We start from the raw sequence: 20,581 nt of genomic DNA, 5'->3' as shown, positions 1-20,581 counted from the left end.
GATTTTATTTATTTATTCATGATAGACATAGGGGGAGAGAGAGGCAGAGACACAGGCAGAGGGAGAAGCAGGCTCCATGCAGGGAGCCCAATGTGGGACCTGATCCCGGGACTCCAGGATCACGCCTTGGGCCAAAGGCAGGCGCTAAACCGCTGAGCCACCCAGGGATCCCCCTCGTAAATAAATAAATTAAAAAAAAAAAAAAAAAAAAAGAATCTAGCCGCAGTCAAAACTCTGTCCATAAAACAATATGATTTAAAAAAAAATATATATATATATATGTATGATTTGTTTCCTTGAAGTAAAGCAGCAACCACAAATTCCAAACCTCAGGTCACCCTCTTTACTTCTTAACGTCATCAGGTAATTCTCAAGGCCTTCCCTAAGCTACCAGGTTGTTTGGCAGCCCTAACACCTGCAGGAAGCCCGTCTGTCCAGAGAGAAGCAGCCTCTGTGCAAAAACTGAAAACCTAGAGGAGAAACAAAAAATCTCTAGGTAGCTGTTTTCATAAGAGTTATTTGATTTTTCTGCTTATGAGTTTTCTCTCACAATGTTTCAAAAGAATTTTCTCTTTAAAGGGTTTTACTTCATCCAAATGAACTTCACAAGACCACCTAATGAGAAAACCAAACTACAAAGGATCCATCCAACGTGCTCACGTGTAAGAGAATGTATAATGACAGCTGCGCGAGTGAGGCCAGGGCCTGGGATGCTCTTACTTGCCCATCTTTGTTCAGCACGGAAATATTTTTATCTTTAAAGCATCTCCAGCACAGCTCCACGTAGCGCCACAGAACTTTACATTCCAAAGCGAATGACATTTCAAAGAACCGAGGCACAAGCCCGGTATTCCTTCGACCCCGCTCCGTTGCTGGGATCTCGACGAGGCATGTGTGCCGCTGGGCCCGGCCCAGCCCGGCCCCGCTTAGAACGCCGCGCCAGCGCCACCACTGCTATTTGCACACCGGGAACCAGAGGGCTCCGGGCGAGGGCGGCTCCGGCGCGGCCCACCGCAGGCCTTGCGGAGTCCCCCCAGGAAGGGTGTCAAGGACGCGGTTCTAGGTATCTGCACACCGGCCTGCTCAAGGCAGCCAAGCTGAGCACGGCGTCTCTGGCGGGGGCACGTGTTTGCTGGGCAGCGCTGCATCGGCCACGAGCTCCAGCTTGTCCCTCATCACGCTCACCTTCTTCCCTAGCAGCGAACCGGGCCACCAGTCCGTCCACTCACCTTCGTCACGGGATAATGGGGCAAAACACTATGATGGATAAAAGCGAAGCAATCCAAAACACAAAGAAAATCCTAGAAATGTTTGCAGTAATTAATAAAGTCATCTCCAAAAACGAAAAATTAACATTTAGGCAAAACATCCAGAACTTACACTTATCGTGTATCATAATCATACTCAGTGGGGGCAGCCCGGGTGGCTCAGCGGTTTAGCGCCACCTTCAGCCTGGGGTGTGATCCTGGAGACCCAGGATCGAGTCCCATGTCGGGCTCCCTGCATGGGGCCTGCTTCTCCCTCTGCCTGTGTCTCTGTCTCTCTCTCTCTCAGTCTCTCATGAATAAATAAATAAATCTTTTTAAAAAAAATCATACTCTGTGGGACTGACCTAATAATTTTACATCATATCTGTTTCTCCTTAAAAAATCCCTACTTTTTTTTATTTTTTTAAAGATTTTATTTATTTATTCATGAGAGACACACAGAGAGAGAGGCAGAAACACAGGCAGAGGAGGAAGCAGGGTCCATGCAGGGAGCCGGATGTGGGACTTGATCCCAGGACCCCAGGATCACTCCCTGGGCCAAAGGCAGGCACTAAACAGCTGAGCCACCCAGGGATCCCAGAAAATCCCTACTTTAAAATATATTATGGTGGTGCCTTGGTGGCTCAGTGGGTTAAGCCTGGCTCAGGTCGTGATCTCAGGTCACGAGATCCAATCCCATATCAGGCTCTGGGTTCAGCAGAGTCCACTTGAGATTCTCTCCCTCTCCCTCTGCTCCTTCCATAGCTCACATGTGCATGCACACTCTCTCTCTCAAATAGATAAACAAACAAACAAATAAATAAATAAGTAAATAAAATGAATTAAGTATTAAAAATACAATACATTCATGTTAACCTGTATATGCATAAACACATCATGGAATGACACACAATAAATTATTCACATTATTTACTTGTAAATGGTGAGTTCTGGCCGGGCATGGAAGCCAACAATGTTGACAGGGAGAATAGGGAAGAGGGGTGTTTCATCCTTCAAACGATACTTGAGATTTTTTTTAGTTTTTAAAAGATTTTATTTATTTATTCATGAGAGACACAGAGAGAGAGGCAGAGACACAGGCAGAGGGAGAGGCAGGCTTCACGCAGGGAGCCCGACACGGGACCCGATCCCAGGTCCCCAGGACCACGCCTAGGGCTGCAGGCAGGCACCAAACATCTGAGCCACCCAGGGATCCCCAATACTTGAGTTTTATAAACTATGGGGCATAGACTTCAGTCTCTGCTCGTGTACCTGACGACAGCAGACCTGTCACACAGTCTATAAAAGTAACACCACTGAAGAGCACAGCTCTCAGGACAAGAACATGGTCACTATGAGGCAGACCAGCCTCTGCCCAAAGGCCATTTTAAGTCACAACCAGAAAAACAGAGACACCTATCAGCAACCACTCATTTCTTTTTTTTTTTTTTGTTTAAGATTTTATTTCTTTATTTGTTTGAGACATAGAGAGAGAGGGGGAGAGAGGCAGAGACACAGGCAGAGGAACAAGCAGGCTCCATGCAGGGAGCCCAACACGGGACTCGATCCCAAGACTCCAGGATCACACCCTGGGCTGAAGGTGGTGCTAAACCACTGAGCCACCCGGGCTGCCCAACCACTCATTTCTTTACAGAGTCTTCTGACTCCTGTTTTAAAATCATACAACAGGGCAGCCCCTGTGGCGCAGCGGTTTAGCACTGCCTGCAGCCTGGGGTGTGATCCTGGAGACCAGGGATCAAGTCCCATGTCAGGCTCCCTGCATGGAGCCTGCTTCTCCCTCTGCCTGTGTCTCTGCCATTCTCTCTCTCTCTCTCTGTGTGTCTCTATGAATAAATAAAATCTTTAAAAAATAAAAATAAGAATAAAAATTAAAATAAAAATAAATAAAATCATACAACAGAAACATCTAATATTGGAAAAAAAAAGAATGAAAAAACAAAAATGGGGACACCTGGTGGCTCAGTGGTTGAGCGTCTGCCTTCGGCTGAGGGCGGGATCCTGGAGTCCCGGGATCAAGTCCCACATCGGGCCCCCTGCATGGAGCCTGCTTCTCCCTCTGCCTGTGTCTCTGCCTGTCTGTCTGTCATGAATAAATAAATAGAAACTTAAAAAAAAAAAAAAAAAAAAGACAGGATCCGAAAAGGTGATGTGACTGCCATGGCTCAAAGGCATAAAGCTGCCAAACTCTGCAAGTCCTACGTGTGTTTTCTAGTAGCTAAAATCATTTCAACTCAACACATTTATCAAGAAGATCAAACCTGTAAACCACTTCTTAAGCCAAGAGGTACAACTAAGACAAAGACACAGTCCCTTTCCAAAAGGCTCTGAGTTGGGGTGCCCGGGTGGCTGTCAGGGAAGCGTCTGCCTTCAGCTCGGGTCATGATCCTAGGGTGCTGGGCTCCAGCCCCACATGGGTCCCTGCTCAGCAGGGAGCCTGCTTCTCCCTCTGCCTCTCATTCTCCCTCCCCCTCTGCCTCTGCCTGCAGCTCCCCCTGCTTGCTCTTGCTCTTGTGCGCTCTCTCAAATAAAATCTTTAATATTTTCTTTTCTTTTTTTTTTTTTTAAAGATTTTATTTATTTATTCATGATAGTCACAGAGAGAGAGAGAGAGAGAGGCAGAGACACAGGCAGAGGGAGAAGCAGGCTCCATGCACCGGGAGCCCGACGTGGGATTCGATCCCGGGTCTCCAGGATCACGCCCCGGGCCAAAGGCAGGCGCCAAACCGCTGCGCCACCCAGGGATCCCTCAAATAAAATCTTTAAAAAAAAAACTTTTTTTAAAGCTTTGAGTTGTTTAAAGCTGACTTTGAAAGTTGTTTCAAGGGGATCCCTGGGTGGCTCAGCGGTTCAGCGCCTGCCTTTAGCCCAGGGCGCGATCCTGGAGTCCTGGGATCGAGTCCTGCATCAGGCTCCCTGCATGGAGCCTGCTTCTCCCTCTGCCTGTGTCTCTGTTCCTCTCTGTGTCTATCATAAATAAATAAATCTTTAAAAAAAAAAAAAAAAAGAAGAAGAAGAAAGTCGTTTCAAATCTTTTTAAAAAAAGGGGAGGGCAGCACCTGTGGCTCAGCGGTTTAGCACCTGCCTTCAGCCCTGAGCATGATCCTGGGGTCCTGGGATCGAGTCCCTCATAGGGCTCCCTGCATGGGGCCTGCTTCTCCCTCTGCCTGTACCTCTGTCTCTCTGTGTCTGTCATGAATTAATAAATAAAATCTTAAAAAAAAAAAAAGTCGTTTCAACATACTTTTACCTCTCCCACAGCACCCCCGGCAGCACGCAGGGTCACCGACTGTCTGTGCACTAAGCTGCTGACTGCCACTGCACGTCTTCTATCTGTGAACAGCGCCTGACGACTGATCCCTCCTTCCTTCCTACACGGTTTGCTCATTTGTCTTCCAAGACACCGCCCTCACCACCGTCTCAGCAGACCCGTGTCACCTGACTCCTGGTGTCTACCTACCGCGGCTCACCTGCCACGCAGGCTAAGGGCTCTGGATCCAACACACCGGCGACTTGGAGACCAATGCAGAAGCTGCAGTGGGTTAACTGACTCTCGGAAACATCAAAGCAGCACTGTGAGCTCGTGCCACTGCTGTCCCTGCCAGCCGTCTGTTGCAGCCCTGCTGCCCTTCTCCCTCCCCGTGGAGTGCACAGCAGGTGCAGGCTGTGTTCTCACTTTCTTGAGGTCTTGCTCAAAAGCCATCAGTCTGACATGGGGGGCTCTCCGGCCACACTAAGTCCCCACCCCGTCCCGCTCCTCACTGCCCTTGCTCGTCCTGTACTCCAGCACAGCACTTCTCGCCATCGGGAACATTCTGCATTGGTTGTAAAGATTTTATTTATTAGAGAGAGAGCGAAAAACAGCAGCAAAGAGCACACGCAGGGAGGCGGAGGCAGACGGCGGCAGCCAGTGGGGCCACCCGGGCTGGACCTCAGCAGCCCGGGCTCACCCCTGAGCCCAAGGCGGACGCTGGACAGGCCGAGCCGCCCGGGCGGCCCTGGATTTTATCTTTTCACTTCTTGTCTCCCTGCTGGAATAAGCTGCAAGCTCCGTGGGCAGAGGGCCCTGTGCGCGTCGCTCACCGCGCACCGCCAGTGTCTCGGTGCGGCTGACGGGGCAACCGCTGGCGAGTCCAGCCTCAGTCTCCCGGGCCGCCCCCTGCGCGCCGCCCACGCTCCGACCTCGACCGCTGGCCGGGCGCGAGCCCCAGGAGCCGCGGCGGCACAGAGCAGGCTCCCGGCCCGCAGGGAGCTCCCGGCGGGCAAGCAGGAGGCCCCGTCCCACTGCGGCCATCGCGGCGCACCTGCGTTCACCGCGGCCCGCGACCGCTCACAGCGGCCTGCCTTCCGCGAACTGGGCGCGGCCTGCAGGCCCGGCAGCCCTCGGCAGGCGCACACGCGCACATGCCTTGCGCCTCCTCCTGAGGCTGTACCCCGGGCGCCCCACCCCGCTCGCAGGCACACGACCCCCCCCTCCCCCCCCCCCCCCCCCCCGCACGTCCTGTGCGGTGGCCCGGCCAGCGTCCGGCTGGAGGAGAATCAAAGGCTCCTATTTTGGGAAATCAAGTAGAGGGCGAGGCCTCACAGGGATGGCGGCTGAAAACGGAGGGGCCCTGGGGGCTCAGTGGTTGACCTGCCTCCGCCCAGGCGTGACCCCAGGTCCCGGATCAAGGCCCGCATCGCGCTCCTGCGGGGCGCCTGCTTCTCCCCCTGCCTGGGTCCCTGCCTCTCTCTGGGTCTCTCATAGATACAGAAGTACATGAATAAATAAAATTAGGAAAAAAAGAAAGAAAATTGAGGGACTAGATGGAAGTGTGCATGGTCACCCGGGAGACCTGCAGCTCCCCTACCTACCTGGCTCCGGCACCAACAGCCTCCCCCACAAAAAGGGGGCCACGCCAGGGGCAGCAAACCGCTGGGAGAAGAGACTCCAGCAGGGAGAGGCACTGGCGGCTGACCCCCCGCGCCCCTGCAAACCGCCTGCCTGCGTGCATCTCACGCGCCTCACTTCCAAACGAGAAGGAACAGCCAGGGACAGCCAAGGACCATCATTTGGGTAAAACTTCCAGCAGGCACAACGGACACCAGCACGAACCCATAATAAAGGAACCGGGAAGACAAAGACTACACCACACGGAAAGCGGGGCAAGCAGCATGGAAGGGATCGTAACATGTGCAGGACGACTTTAAAATGTTGACCCATGAGGGGCAGCCCAGGTGGCTCAGCGGTTTAGCACCACCGTTGGCCTAGGGCGTGATCCTAAAGACCCGGGATCGAGTCCCACATCCGGCCCCTGCATGGAGCCTGCTTCTCCCTCTGCCTGTGTCTCTGCGTCTCTCTCTGTGTGTCTCTCATGAATAAATAAATTCTTTAAAAAAAAAAATGTTGACCCATGAGCAATATGTTCATCAGCGCGCACACTCGGAAAACACACACAGGACACATTTACCAGGAAGACCAGGAAACACAACAAAAAGAAACACAAAACAGGAGAAAAACAGATTTAAAACGCAAAGGCTGATTTCAACATTTCTTTTTTTTTTTAAGATTTTATTTATTAAAAAAAAAGATTTTATTTATTTATTCATAGAGACACAGAGAGAGGGAGGCAGAGACATGGGCAGAGGGAGAAGCAGGCTCCATGCGGGAGGCCCAAGGCGGGACTCGATCCCGGGACCCCAGGGTCACACCCCGGGCTGCAGGCAGCGCTAAACCGCCGCGCCACCCGGGCTGCCCCGAAGGCTCATTTCAGATGGTCCAATATCTAAATAATAGGAAACTCCAAAACAAGGAAACGGTGAAAATGGGGGATAGGAAACCAATGAAGAAACAACACTTAACAAGCTCGCAGAGTTCGAGGACAACTTTCCTCAGCACAGAGAGAATAAAAGCCCCGGAGCAAGGCCCAGTCCCAGGAGACTCGCTGCTGACAGGACAGCCGAGGCCGCCCCGTGGCCCCAGAGCACCGCTGTCGGCCTTCTCCGCACGCCGGGGGGATGCAACACGGGCCCGCAAGCCCTGCAACCACCGAAGCAGACGCCGGGCAACTGGAATTAGAAGCCGGTTCAAGCCCTCCGCCACCCATGGCGCCACACGGCCTCACACAGGGGCCACAGAGCAGCCGCGGGCCACCACATGACGGCCACATGGCACTGCAGGATGGCCGCAGGGCACCACATGACAGCCACACGGCAGCCACAGGGCGCCACAGAGCACACGGCACCCCATGGCACCACAGACGCCTGAAGAACCAGCACGTCAAGGGCAGTGGGCCCAGGTAAGGCTTTAGGACACGCGTCTCTTGGGGAAAACCGCTCCGCCGGCAGGCTGTACAGGTGGAGAAATACATCCACAGCGTTTCTTATGTGGATCCAGCGCAAGGGAAGATTTACGTCAGAAAGCCCAAATAACCAAAGGGAACACTGCAGCGACGAAAAATCAAAAATATAAACAAAAAAATGGTACAAGAAAGAGCGCGCTGGCCCACCTCAGCAGCAGAGGCCCCACTGGGACCTGCCCACGCCCAGCGGGCCGCAGCCGGAGCCACGCCAGCACGCCAGCACGCCAGCACAGCCCAGGCCTCGAGGGAGGCGGCGTCTGTCTGCAATGAAGCCTCAGGCCCCCAAGAGCGCGGAACCTCGCCCCGTCGCGGGCCGCGGGCCCACGACGCTCCCTCAACGCTCCCTCGAAGCTCCACGGGAGCCACGCGGGGAAGACACGGCACAGCGGCGGCGGGGCGGCGGGAGGGGCTGCGCTGGCGGTGCGGGGCTAAGAGCCTAGTTATCACCCTGTCCGCATTACTGGAGTTCTTCCTTATCTCCATATTTTTTTCATAAAAATTAAGTTTTTTAATTAAAATTAATTTAAAACACTGGTACGGTGCGCAGGGGCGCCGGGCGCCCTGGCGAGGAGTCAACTCCGCCCTTGGCTCCTCCCCGCTCAGCGCCCACCCGCTCGCCCTCTCCCTCAAATAAATAAAACCTTTAAAATAAAAGTTAAGGGATCCCTGGGTGGCTCAGCGGTTTGGCGCCTGCCTTTGGCCCAGGGCGCGATCCTGGAAACCCGGGATCGAATCCCACGTCGGGCTCCCAGTGCATGGAGCCTGCTTCTCCCTCTGCCTATGTCTCTGCCTCTCTCTCTCTCTCTCTCTCTGTGTGACTATCATAAATAAATAAAAATTTTTAAAAAATAAATAAAATAAAAGTTAAAATATAATAAAATACTGGTATAGTAGTACAAACTCGGAGAAGATCCAAGATCACATTAAAAGAAAACACTTAACACGCATCCTTCTTAAAGATAAACTAGGCTTCTGAATAGCTGCATATAATCTAGACCACCCTGCAATACACTTTTGCATATATTTTAATAAATCCTTTCTAATTTCTATAAATATATTTTATAGGCATTTGGAAAATGTAGAAAAATAAAAAGAAAAGAAAAAGCCTACATTCTCCAACCATACGGAAAAAGAAAAAAAAGAAACCTGTGCAATCAACCCACTACTGGGTATTGGAGTAACTCTGTTAGCTACCACAAACAACAATGCAAGCAACATTCTTTGTGTCTTTTTTAAGTCCTTTCTACACCCAACCTGGGGCTTGAACTCACCACCACGAGATCAAGAGTCCCACGCTCTATCAACTGAGCCAACGGGAGTCTCCCTTATGTTTATTTTTAAATATTGGTTCAAGGGACACCTTGGTGGCTCACCAGTCAATGAAGCGTCTGACTCTTGATTTGGGTTCAGGCTGTGGATCTCAAGGTCCTGGGATCGAGCCCATTGGGGCTCCACACTTAGCACAGTCTCCTTGAGATTCTCTCCCTCTGCACCACACTCACGCACGTGTGCACGTTGTCTCTTTCTCTCTCTCCCAAATAAAGAAGTAAATCTTTTAATATTGGTTCAAGAGAAGACCCTGGCCCTATAGACTGAAGATGAGTTAGTAGAGCTCCAGAGAGGGTCAATGTCAAAACCAAAACCAAAACCAAAACCAAAGCATTTAAATAGCTCAAAGTGCACAAAGCTGGATGAGCAGAGGGCCCAGGAATGGACAGAAGCTCCCTGCTGCTGGGGGGGGGGGGGGGGGGGGGGCTAAAATGACACCCACCCAACCACCTAGCCACCCCTGTCCCTTAAAACCAGAAGAGTCAAGACCAGTTGCTACCAGAAGTTTCAGTGGTCCATAGAGAAGGTCCTTGGGCCAACGCCAGAAGCCACCCAGCGATGGGAGTCCAACCGCAGAGGGGACATGGGCAAGGCCAGAGGGCCCTACGCACGGCCTCTTCTGTGGACTCTCTGAAGATGCTGAAGCACTTTACTTTAACAAAGTCAGGCAACCAGCCCCCGTCCCAGGAAGGGACTGAGGAGATATACTGAGCTGTTTCCTCAGATCAAACACATTTTGGAATTAAGAGGCTCTAAGAGGATCCTTAGTGGCTCACAAAACTGAGCATCTGTACTGATGTGACACAGCGGAAAAATAAAGCAACACAGATTCTCTTCCACACACAGGGACGTACGCACGGTCACACTGGTGCCGGACTGGAGAAAGATCGATTAGACTGCCTTGCCTTCCCAAGTGAACACTACTCGCCCAGATCCCGCTTATAATACCTGCACGGTAAGCTGGTGTAAACGACATCAGGATTCTAGAAAACATGAACAGAGCTGAGGAGTACGAGTCACATGCAAATCTCTGGGACACTGGGGCACAAACATGAGAATGGGCAGGGACACCAGGCAGCTGACCTATAGGTATGGCTCAGTTCCAAAAGCTGCACACCAGGCCAAGCACATCAAGCCCACGCTCTCCTAAAATAGCTGCGGCCACACGTCAGAGCCACGGGCAGTGCAGTCCATGCAAAGGGCCCTGGTCAACAATGTTGTTCGTCGGCTCTCTGCGAGCACTTCCCTTTCACAAATACACTGATACGGAGGCCCAGGCAGAGAGGCCTCTCTATTCCAGATTTTTCTAGCTAACGGCAGAGATTCTGCTGGACTCTGCTAAAACCTGTTGAAGACCATGGCGTTTTGTATGACTAAAGCAGAGAAAAAAACACAAACACTTTTAGAATCTCCTGTAACTAATTTTAAAATTTTAATGGCCAGCCCTACCCCCAACAGGTATATGAAACGCACACAGCACGCCTGTGCTGCTGGGACAGAGGAGCTTGAGGTTGAGTCCGGGTGCAGCGGGACGTCCTGAAAGAGCTGGAAGAAGGGATGACCTGATCGGAACTGCACTTTAGAAAGACTGCTTTGGGGATCCCTGGGTGGCGCAGCGGTTTAGCGCCTGCCTTTGGCCCAGGGCGCGATTCTGGAGATCCGGGATCGAATCCCACATCGGGCTTCCGGTGCATGGAGCCTGCTTCTCCCTCTTCCTGTATCTCTGCCTCTCTCTCTGTGTGTGTGACTATCATAAATAAATAAAAATTAAAAAAAAAAGAAAGACTGCTTTGGCCCTGCAGGGAGAAGACACGCCCGGGTAGGCGGTTCTATAGTGGGGTGCCTGGGCGGCTCAGCCGGGTAAGTGCCAGCTCTTGATCTCAGAGTCAGGAGTTTGAGCCCCACTTGGGCCCAGCATGGAGTTCACTTAAAAAAAGGTTTGCAAAAAAAAAAAAAAAGGTTTGCAGCGGCCCAAGAGGAGGAGGTGGGAGCCAGCACGCAGATGGCAAGAAGTACAGGATTCCACACACATCTCTCAGGGAACCAGAACCTGCTGCTCTACTGGATGTGGGGGTGAAGGAAGCAAGGATCCAATGGTTTGGGTAGATGCTGCGGTCACTTCTGGAGGTCAGAATGATTACAAAACGAACAGGTGTGGGGTGGGGAATAAATAAGCTTCCCCTGAAGGAAATACGTCACTAAAATCTAAACATGTCATTCATATCTTTGAAACCATATGTAATTCTGATATAAACTTCAACATCCAGGGCAGCCCGGGGGGCTCAACGGTTTAGCGCAGCCTACAGCCCAGGGCGCGATCCTTGACACCTGGGATCGAGTCCCACGTCGGGCTCCCTGCATGGAGCCTGCTTCTCCCCTCTGCCTGTGTCTCTGCCTCTCTCTCTCTCTCTCTGTGCCTCTTATGAATTAATAAATTAAAAAAAAAATATATATATGCATTTTTCTTATTGATAACTAACCTCTCCACCCAACATGGGGCTCAAGTGTACCATGGCAAGATCAAGAGTCCCACCCAGGGATCCCTGGGTGGCGCAGTGGTTTAGTGCCTGCCTTTGGCCCAGGGCGCGATCCTGGAGACCCTGGATTGAATCCTACGTCGGGCTCCCGGTGCATGGAGCCTGCTTCTCCCTCTGCCTGTGTCTCTGCCCCTCTCTCTCTCTCTCTCTGTGACTATCATAAATTTAAAAAAAAAAAAAAAAAGAGTCCCACCCAGCCGGGTACCCTGGCTGTCAGCCCTTTCCATGCTGAGTCGCTCCTACTATGCACGGCACCCATGGTCCATTCCTGGTCATGACCACGATGACCAGCCCCAACCAGGAGCTCCTCACCAGGCTGGCTGGCCCACCAGGAACACACAAGTAAGTAGCTGAGACGCAGTCCTTAGGGAACTTCTCAGCCAGTGAGGAAGGTAAAGGTAGTAAAGAGAAATGGAAAGCATTTGTGAATGTCCGGCATGGAACCCAGCAGCCACTGCTAAGTGTGGGTGGTGGAGGCCTGAGCAGGTGACCAACCAGGCCCAGGAAGAGAATGTGAGACAGGCCCTCCCACATAGTCCCTGACTGCACTTGGGGGGCCAGGCCACACTTTAAAAAAAAAGATTTTATTCATTTATCTGAGAGAGAGACAGCAAACGAGCACAAAGCAGGGGGAGGAGCAGAGGGAGAGGGAGCAGAGTCCCCGCTGAACAGGGAGCAGCGGGGGGCCTAGGCACCCCCAGGCCACACTTCTGATGGGAAAGTAAAACAGGAGCGGCCAGCTAAGTCTCACAGCCCCTGGGCCCTAATGCCAAATCACAGGCATCATCAGAGAACCTTTTGTCAATTCAAACCAGTTAAAATGGTGGGTGTGAACCAAAGTTACGTTCAAAGTTCACTGACTACGGTAACAGACTGGGAAAATTTGCATCAAGACTCCCACAGGGATCCCTGGGTGGCGCAAAAGTTTGGCACCTGCCTTTGGCTCAGGGCGCGATCCTGGAGACCCGGGATCGAATCCCACGTCAGGCTCCTGGTGCATGGAGCCTGCTTCTCCCTCTGCCTGTGTCTCTGCCTCTCTCTCTCTCTCTCTGTGACTATCATAATTAATTAATTAATTAAAATGGGAATCCAGCTTTATAAAAAAAAAAAAAAAACAGACTCCCACAGAACAGAATTTGCATGGAGACGCAGAGAGCCAGGAATTCTAGGATTGCTTGACCCAGGGGCTCAAAGTGACCCCAGGTGAGCAGGATAAATCCAGAAAAAGCCAGGGGCACCAGTATTTTCTGAGCTTTGACAGAAACCTAAGTATAACACTCATTTAACCTTTCATAGATCGGGTGTATTATAAAGAACAGCCACGTGCACGCACACATGGCCAAATGAAGCCTGACGCTCAGGCCTCCCATGGGGACATGGGGAACAGCAGGGCCAGTCAGGAAGGCTGAACTGCACCAGAGAGCACAATCGGAGGAGCCCAGACAGTAGGTAGGACCGACGGAGCCGTGGGGCTCAGGTTCAAGAGACCCTGCGGTCATCCTGTCCTAAGTAATCACCCCACACACACCTCCATGCAGAGTCAATGCTTAGGAGAGGCACCTGCTGCCCACAGGAAGTGCCTCCCCCAGTCAGGAGATTTCCAGTCCAGCACCGCCACCCCTTCCCTGTCCTCTCCACCCCAATATTCCTTTGCGGGACCACGTCCACCACTGGGGCAGTGGGCACTTTACGTCCCTCCAGGTTTCCCCTACTTGGTGTTAAGCCCAGCAGCACAGTCCCGGGCCCCTGCACCAAGATTATGCTGGAACAGCCACGGAGGCACACACACCGCCCTCTGGGCCTGCAGAGCCAAGTGCAGGACCTCCCGTGAATGCTGGGGGCAGCGTGTGCTACCAAGCCAGGGAGCCCGAGCCCGTGGGTGCTGCTCCAGCCTCCCTCAAGCTGCGAGCACAGCGGCCACGGAGGGCAGGGACAGAGAAGCGGCAGCTCCTTACCGATCTACGCGCGCTCACCTTAGGACCCGGCAATCGTGCTCCACGGCGTTTACCCAAAGGAGGTGAAAACTTCTGTCCACACCAAAAACCGCACCACAGGTTTACTGCAGCTTTATTAATGATTCCCAGAACTTGGGGCAACGAGATGGCCTTCAGCAGGCGAGCACACGAAGGAACGGAGTCCGTCCGCACCACGGAGCGCCACCTGCGCTCACGAGGAACCACCCAGAAGCCGCGAGGAGACATGGAGGGACCTCCTGTTACCATGTGAAGGAAGCTACTGAGAAAAGGCACACGCTGTGTGATTCCAACCACAGAACATTCTGGAAAAGGCAAAAGCGACGGTGGGGGAGACAAATGCAGTTGCCTGGGGTGGGGTGGGGGGAATGAGCAGGCTAAGCACAGGGTGTGCAGGACGGTGACCCTACTCAGCCGACACGATGGTGGCGGATACGTGTCATCGACGGACCATCCAGGCCGCAGCGCGCCCGGCACCAGGCACGCACCCCGGTGGAGACTCCAGGCTTTGGGTGGCAGTGGTATTGATGTAGGGTTATCAGCTGCAACAGACACACTGCTCTGTGAGGGGTACTGATGTGGGGGAGGCTGTTGGGGGGGACGGGAAACCTCTCTACATTTTTGCTGATAACCTGAAACTGCTCTTAAAAAATAAAGTCTTTAAAAGAAAACTGGCTGGAGTCCAGATCAAACCACATCTGAAACTGGCCCTGCCTCTAACCTTTTCGTTGATTTAAGTTACCTAATCCCCTTCACTGTTTAAGGCAGGGTAGGCTGGATTTCCTGTGATTCCCAGCCTAGTGCACCCAACTGCACACCCCAGCAGGACAAAGCAGAATGTGCTGGACCTCATACCTGTCGGTGCTAGTAAACGATGACCGTGACATCAGAGATCTTCCACTCACTAAAGTATCAGAGCCAACCTCGAGCAGAATGGGGTTCAACTGTGGCTGGGACTCCCAACTCCTGGCTTCCTCCGCACCAGCAGCTCCACGACAGGCAAGTCAAAACTAAAATGTGCCACAGTCCTTACAGCTCAACGCACTTAAACAAGTAAAGCCAACGTACTCTAGTAATTTAAAAGCAAAGCTGCTGCTTAAGATCAAGAACCAAGGGGATCCCTGGGTGGCTCAATGGTTTAGCGCCTGCCTTTGGCCCAGGGGGCGATCCTGGGGTCCCGGGATCGAGTCCTACGTCAAGCTTCCCGCATGGAGCCTGCTTCTCCCTCTGCCTATGTCTCTGCCTCTCTCTCTCTCATGTGTTTCTCATGAATAAATAAATATTTAAAAAAAAAAAAGAGATCAAGAACGAAGAGCAGCCCTGGTGGCTCAGCAGTTTAGCGCCTGCCTTTGGCCCGGGGCATGACCCTGGAGACCCAGGATAGAGTCCCACGTCAGGCTCCCTGCATGGAGCCTGCTTCTCCCTCTACCTGTGTCTCTGTGTCTCTCGTGAATAAATAAATAAAAAAAAAAAAAAAAAAAAAACGAGAACTGAAAAACATACAGAATAAGACTCAGGAAACTTTGCCTTTTTTTTTTTTTTTTTTTTTTTTTTAAATAATCTGTATATCCAAACTGGGGGGTCAAATTCACAACCCCAAGGTCAGAAGTTGTACGCCCCACCAACTGAGCTAGCCAATTCTGATTTCTGATTTAAAGGATTCCCAAGCCTTGGGGCACCTGGCCGGCCCAGTCAGGGGTGCATGCGACTCCTGACCTTGGGGTTGTATGTTTGAGCCTCACGCTGGGTGTAAGATTATTTAAAAATAAAAATCAAAAAAATAAAATAAATAAAATAAAATCGAGAGATACACACACATTCAAAAAGAAAAAAGAAACAAAGAAATAAATCAGAATTTAACTAAAAATTTTTCAAAAAAATAAAAATAAAAATAAAATAAAAATAAATAAATAAATAATTTTCCCCTGAAGCCCAGGCCTCGAATTTGATTCCATCTTAAAACTATTCTAATTAAATCATTTTAGGTTGGGTTTTAAGAACCATGGTAGTTACTGGCCTTACTTAGAATAAATTTACGGCAAGTCTTGTCCTAAAAAGCTTGCTATATCAATAACGTTAAGCTTAAGACAATGAGCAAAAGGCACACAAACATTACTTTAAATGGCGTATGTTGAACTGCACCACTTACGTGACCCTTAAACCTCATGAACATTCAGCCAGTTTCTGTACCAGCGTGAGCCTGAAGAAACCAGCAGGTTTTAACAGCAGCGCGGGAGGGGAGAGGATTCGGACTCCTGACTGAATCAGCAGGGGTCACGCGGGTTCCCGGCTCCCAAAGTTTCACACACAGGTGTCCCCAGTGCAGGGAGAGGAGTGGGCAATGGGAGCACCCTGCCAACGGCGGCTAGCACCGGCGAGGGGCTCCAACCCGCATCAGCGAAGTCTCCGGTAAGCACAGAAGGGACAGCCGAGGAAAGAACGAGGAGCCAGGTTTCCCAACAGCAAACAGCTCTCGACAGCACCACGGGCACCTCCCACGTCGCAAGGCGCCACATGCGCAGGCGCTAAGCACAAAATCAAATGCCACCGGGACTGGGCCGCACCACAGCTCTTAATTTGTGAGCAGAGGGGACAGGGTCCCCCAGCACGATCCCCAGAGAAGGCCCCAGAGCGCTGTGGCTACCTGCTGCGGCAGCCTCCCCACCAGCGCTGCACAACCTCCAGGAGGAATCTGGGGAAACGATCACGAAAGACAACCATCCAGAATTCTGGCCGCACTGACGCTTTCTACATCCACTCCTCTCTGTATTAAGCCAAGAGGATTACACGTATGGGGTAAGTCCCCCTGCACGCCACAGGCCAAGTCTGAACGCCACGATCTCTGGGACATCCGAGGCTCTTCGTGACATACAAGGCCGTACACTTGGGACTGTTCTTGCCAAAGGGCCCTCAACTTACACGTATTAAAACCTTGTGCTGCAAGCGTCAAAGTAGCAAGAGGAAGAACCACCGCCACGCTCACCCCCAGCAGCAGGAGCACGCCCACGTGGGGCCTGGGACACAAGACCACTCCTGGCTGCCACCTGTGCCTGCCAGCTGTCCAAGGCTCGGACGTGAGCACAAACACGGCCGCCTTGCATCCGACTCACCTGAATTCTCTGCCTTCGCTGTACCGTCTACTTGAGGAGGCCCGCGGGGCGGCCGTCTCCAGAAGCAGCTTCTGTGTGAGCCTGCCGGGGGGAGCAGGGTCTCTGCCACTGTCTTCGTCCTGCTCTTGGTCACACTTCCATTCCTCATCTTCGTTCAGAGTGGGCAGGTAGCCGGGTATGCCCTTGCCCGTCCCTGACCCAGAGCTCTGGTCGCTACAGAGCTTCGGGCTCTCCGAGCCTGTCCTCGTGTATTCCAAATAAATATCAGACTTGAGGAAAGAGGGGTAGGTGTTCTCCTCCATGGTGGACTGGATCTCCGTCTGTGCCTGGTCAAACATGGCCGGATCGATGAGCTGCTTGACGATGCAGTCCTTTATGAAGCTCTTGGTGGCCGGCTTGGTCTGGCGGGACACGATGCCGTTGTTATCGAGGATGTACTTGCGGTAGATGGCCTTGGCCAGCTTCAGCCTCTTCTCCTCGTTCGAGTCACAGGGCTCCAGCTTCCTGAAGCCGCTGCAGGCAAACCAGAAGTCCAGCAGGTCAGCACAGTCCTCCTGCTTCAGGAAAGTCCTAAACAGGTTTATCCCATCCTGATCGTCCAGCAGGGAGTGCAGCGACTCGGCCCACTTCAAGTATGGCGGGGTGGGGGAGGCGCTGCCCTCAGGCTCGTACCCCAGGTCCAGGTCGGAGCGCCTCGGAGTGGCTGCTGAAGTCTCACCTTTGACCCCGGCACCTTTCCCGGAGCAGAAGCTGTGGCTGACGGGCCTGGGGTCTGTGGACACCAGTTCACCCTCCTCACCAGGCACTGGGGGGCGTGGGGCATCTTCGGTGAAACTTGCTCCGAGGTCCAAAGGGAAACCCTGCTCTTGGATATTCATTTTGGGACTCTGTGCGTCAATGAACAATGAGCGCTGCACCCTAATACATCAGTACTTATAGCTCCAAAGTGAATCAATCTGTCCTGTTGAAACCATTAAGAGGACAAGGATTAGGAAAGGTGGGTCCATGGAAACATGACCACAGAGGTTTTCTCAAGACAAGACTCGTAATGATGCCCTCCCACTCGAACTCAAAGCCAGAAATTCAGTTTAAATTTTCAGTCTTTCGTCACAAGGTTTATGCTATATTAAAACAATTTGTGAGAACTTTTACAACCACAGGTACGTCTCTGGATCTCAAAAATGAACGCCTAGAACAGGGACACAGAGTGCCACTCCCCTCAGGTGTCTTTCTGCCAGAACATCACGGACACAAGCAGCCTGGGGACCTCCCATCTCAGCCACAACAAGCCCTTCCCTGCAAGCTCTGGGAAGCCAACAGGCCCGGAGAAAAGAGATGTGCTTTCTAGTGTTCCGGGCTGCAAAAACTGGGACGAGAGCCGGTTCCTCACACGTAAGATGAGGATGACCGCCCTACCTGCGATGCGGGATCACCGTGATACTCAGGTACGGAAAGGCAGGCTCGCCGCACAGCACACGGCAGATAGTCATCTGCTCCCCACACCTGTGGGCCCACGGCCACTGTGCTTTCTGCCTACCCCGTCGCTGCACGCCTCATATGCTTCCTAACGTGTGCAAACACGCAAGGACGTGTTCCTTGAGCTCTCAACACACACCTGTACGAACAGTGGTGGGTCACCCAAGGACTCCCCACACACATGGTGGCCATCCCACATCACAGTGTGGACAATATTAAAACATGCTTCCACCACAAAGCTGCCTCTGACCTCGCCTATAAGGAAAGCGCCCTCCTGATAGCAAATAGCAATTTAGTATTCTGAAGAACGGAGGAGACCCGGAAAAAGAAAATGAAGTCCAAATGCAATCACAGCTTTTAACTAAGCGAGCACACGGCTCGCGTGATTCACCTCCATAAGCTCAAATCCCAACTACACATCCTCTCGGGGGTTGGGGACTACAGGTTGCGTGGCTGCTGCGACAAGCCCCCCTCAGGTGTGAAGGAAGGCTCTCCCGGGTCGGGACTCTTTCACGGTCTCCGGTCCTCCCTGACATGCCCCACAGGAGCTTGCCCACGAGCTGGGCTGTACCGCCCCACCTGGCGGCCCGCACTCCTCAAGGTGGTCTGGCTAGAAATGGGCTGGAGAGAAGCGTGTCAGCTCCAAGCACCCAGAGCACTGAATAAGCCAGAGGAAGAAAAATAAACACCTTAAATCTAGTACCAACACCAAGGGCAGCCCTCCCCGCCCACCGCTCCCCACCCCTGGCCACCAGGCGATCCGCCCCCACAGCTGCATCCTCACACTGCACGCACTGCGTGTGCCAGCAGATGCTGATGGCTAGAAGCGAAAAGCCCCCAGAGACAGAGAACGGGTCACAATAACGTGCCCCAGGTGACATTTCTACAGCTAATGACTTCTCGTGAAAACTACCGGGCAGTATGTAATCTCAGCAGGAACAGCCTGCTTCTTAAGGTCAAGGCCCACGGGCCGGGCACCCCGCTGTCACGGACGACTCCGACGACGGCAAAGTCCCTCTCTTTGAGCCCTGTCAACGTGAATGGGCACCTGTGGTGTCTCAGCTCCACACTGGCTCATGGACACCTGATGTCGTCCTGTTCAGGACGCCTTCTTAGGAAGGAGGGCCCGCGCCCAGCGCCCTGAGCCCTACCCTCAGACACATTCCAGTTCGCCAGTCCTGAGAAAGAACCGAGTCACTGCAATTCAACGGGAGCTTAATTACAAGTCACCGTCGCCTGCTCTGGAGACGCAACTATCTCCCGTGTAAGTTACTGGTAGCAGCCTGATTAAACGTTTTCTGCAGGACCCACAACACCTAGCACACTTATTCACTGGCACGAACACATACGACAATTGTCATAGATGCCAAACGTTAGCCCTCCATAGATGCTGAACTACAGCAGGACAAAAACAGCAACAAAACTCAACATCTACCCCTTTATTCACAAAGCTGGCTATCTTTAAAAGCTAACATTTTAATTCACGTGTGAACAAGGCTCCCCCCCACACCGCCCTGATCATTTTAAACTATTTTTCATTGCCCGCGAGAAATAGCTCTTATAACTCACATCTGTTTTCGGCTGTCAACTGACAGACGATCCTCGGTGGCCCCAGAAGCACAAAGACACCTCTCCAAGTTACTGACATTATGGAAACACGCTCTGATTCCCGCCGTCCCTAGGTTCCCACAGCAGAAGCACACCCAGCGTTTTGGTGTACGCACGTGCATACCACACATAAAGCAGTTACGTTAATTCAGGTCAGAGGCAAATGCCCACAAGCCTTGAATCTGGCCAACAGCCTGGAACCACCATCAATAAAAGGATTCCATAAAAGTCCTCCACGGCTCCGACGAATGCTCTACAAGGCTGATAGGGCATTTAAAATCTCCTGTAGTCACTGCTGAGCCATACCCCCGTGGAGCCACAGCAGCCAGCTCCATGCTACACGTATAGACACATGTTCATCCCACTAAAACCTAACTTCATAACTTTTGATTTATAGGAGCCTGGAAGCAATAGAGCATGACTGCGACGCTGTCCTGTCCGGTACCTAAACCCTGAAAAGCTTAGGGCCGCTGTTCCACAAGGTGATCTGCTCCTCCACCTCCTAAATTTTCAAGGACCAATGTAGCCCAAAGGACTCCACTTACTTTTCTGACTCTAGAAACTCAAGAAGCGTCCACACCTCCTGAAAATCCCACAGCAACGCCGTTCTCTGCGCGCCTGTCCATTCTCCTGCCTGAATGTCAGGTTCTCAAAACTGAAACTCAGGGCTAGCACCCGAGTCCAGGTTCAGACCATGTGTGTTCTCCAAAGAAGGGCCTCGAAGCAAGTGTCCGGAGAGCTTCCGTGCAGAAGCAGGGTGAGCACGGGGGCAAAACGGAGGGGCAGGGATGCGCGGCAGGGGCTCCTCATAAACCACCCCAGACCTGCGCGGGGAGGCCCTCCGGGAACTGGGGCTCCCCCTCTGTCCTCAGCGCTAAGCAGAAAGTTTCCCCGCCTGGCCGGGCGGCTCTGCTCCGCGGGCACCGAGCTCCAAGCTGCGGG

The 20,581-nt window shown here is 52.4% G+C and overlaps 1 protein-coding gene across 7 annotated transcripts in view; it reads right to left on the bottom strand.

Moving 5' to 3' along the window:
* Window positions 1-20,581, bottom strand: part of AXIN1 (axin 1) — a 63,082-nt gene that overhangs the window by 39,616 nt on the left and 2,885 nt on the right. For 2 of the 7 annotated variants that reach the window (XM_049110965.1, XM_049110968.1), the window contains exons 1-2: window positions 20,185-20,577; window positions 16,556-17,516 (exon numbers count right to left, since the gene is read on the bottom strand). In XM_049110965.1, the coding sequence (XP_048966922.1) occupies window positions 16,556-17,433 (878 nt within the window). In that variant the 5' untranslated portion in view covers window positions 17,434-17,516; window positions 20,185-20,577. Of the gene's footprint in view, window positions 1-16,555; window positions 17,517-20,184; window positions 20,579-20,581 lie in introns of those variants that run through there. The other 5 variants (XM_035717310.2, XM_049110969.1, XM_049110966.1 and 2 more) reach the window with 3 other exon arrangements.

Source organism: Canis lupus, chromosome 6 (genome assembly GCF_003254725.2).
Source record: "Canis lupus dingo isolate Sandy chromosome 6, ASM325472v2, whole genome shotgun sequence".
In the NCBI taxonomy this organism is placed as follows: Eukaryota; Metazoa; Chordata; class Mammalia; order Carnivora; family Canidae; genus Canis; species Canis lupus.
The sequence above is the reverse complement of the archived record's forward strand: the minus strand, read 5'-3'. Positions and strand labels throughout refer to the sequence as shown.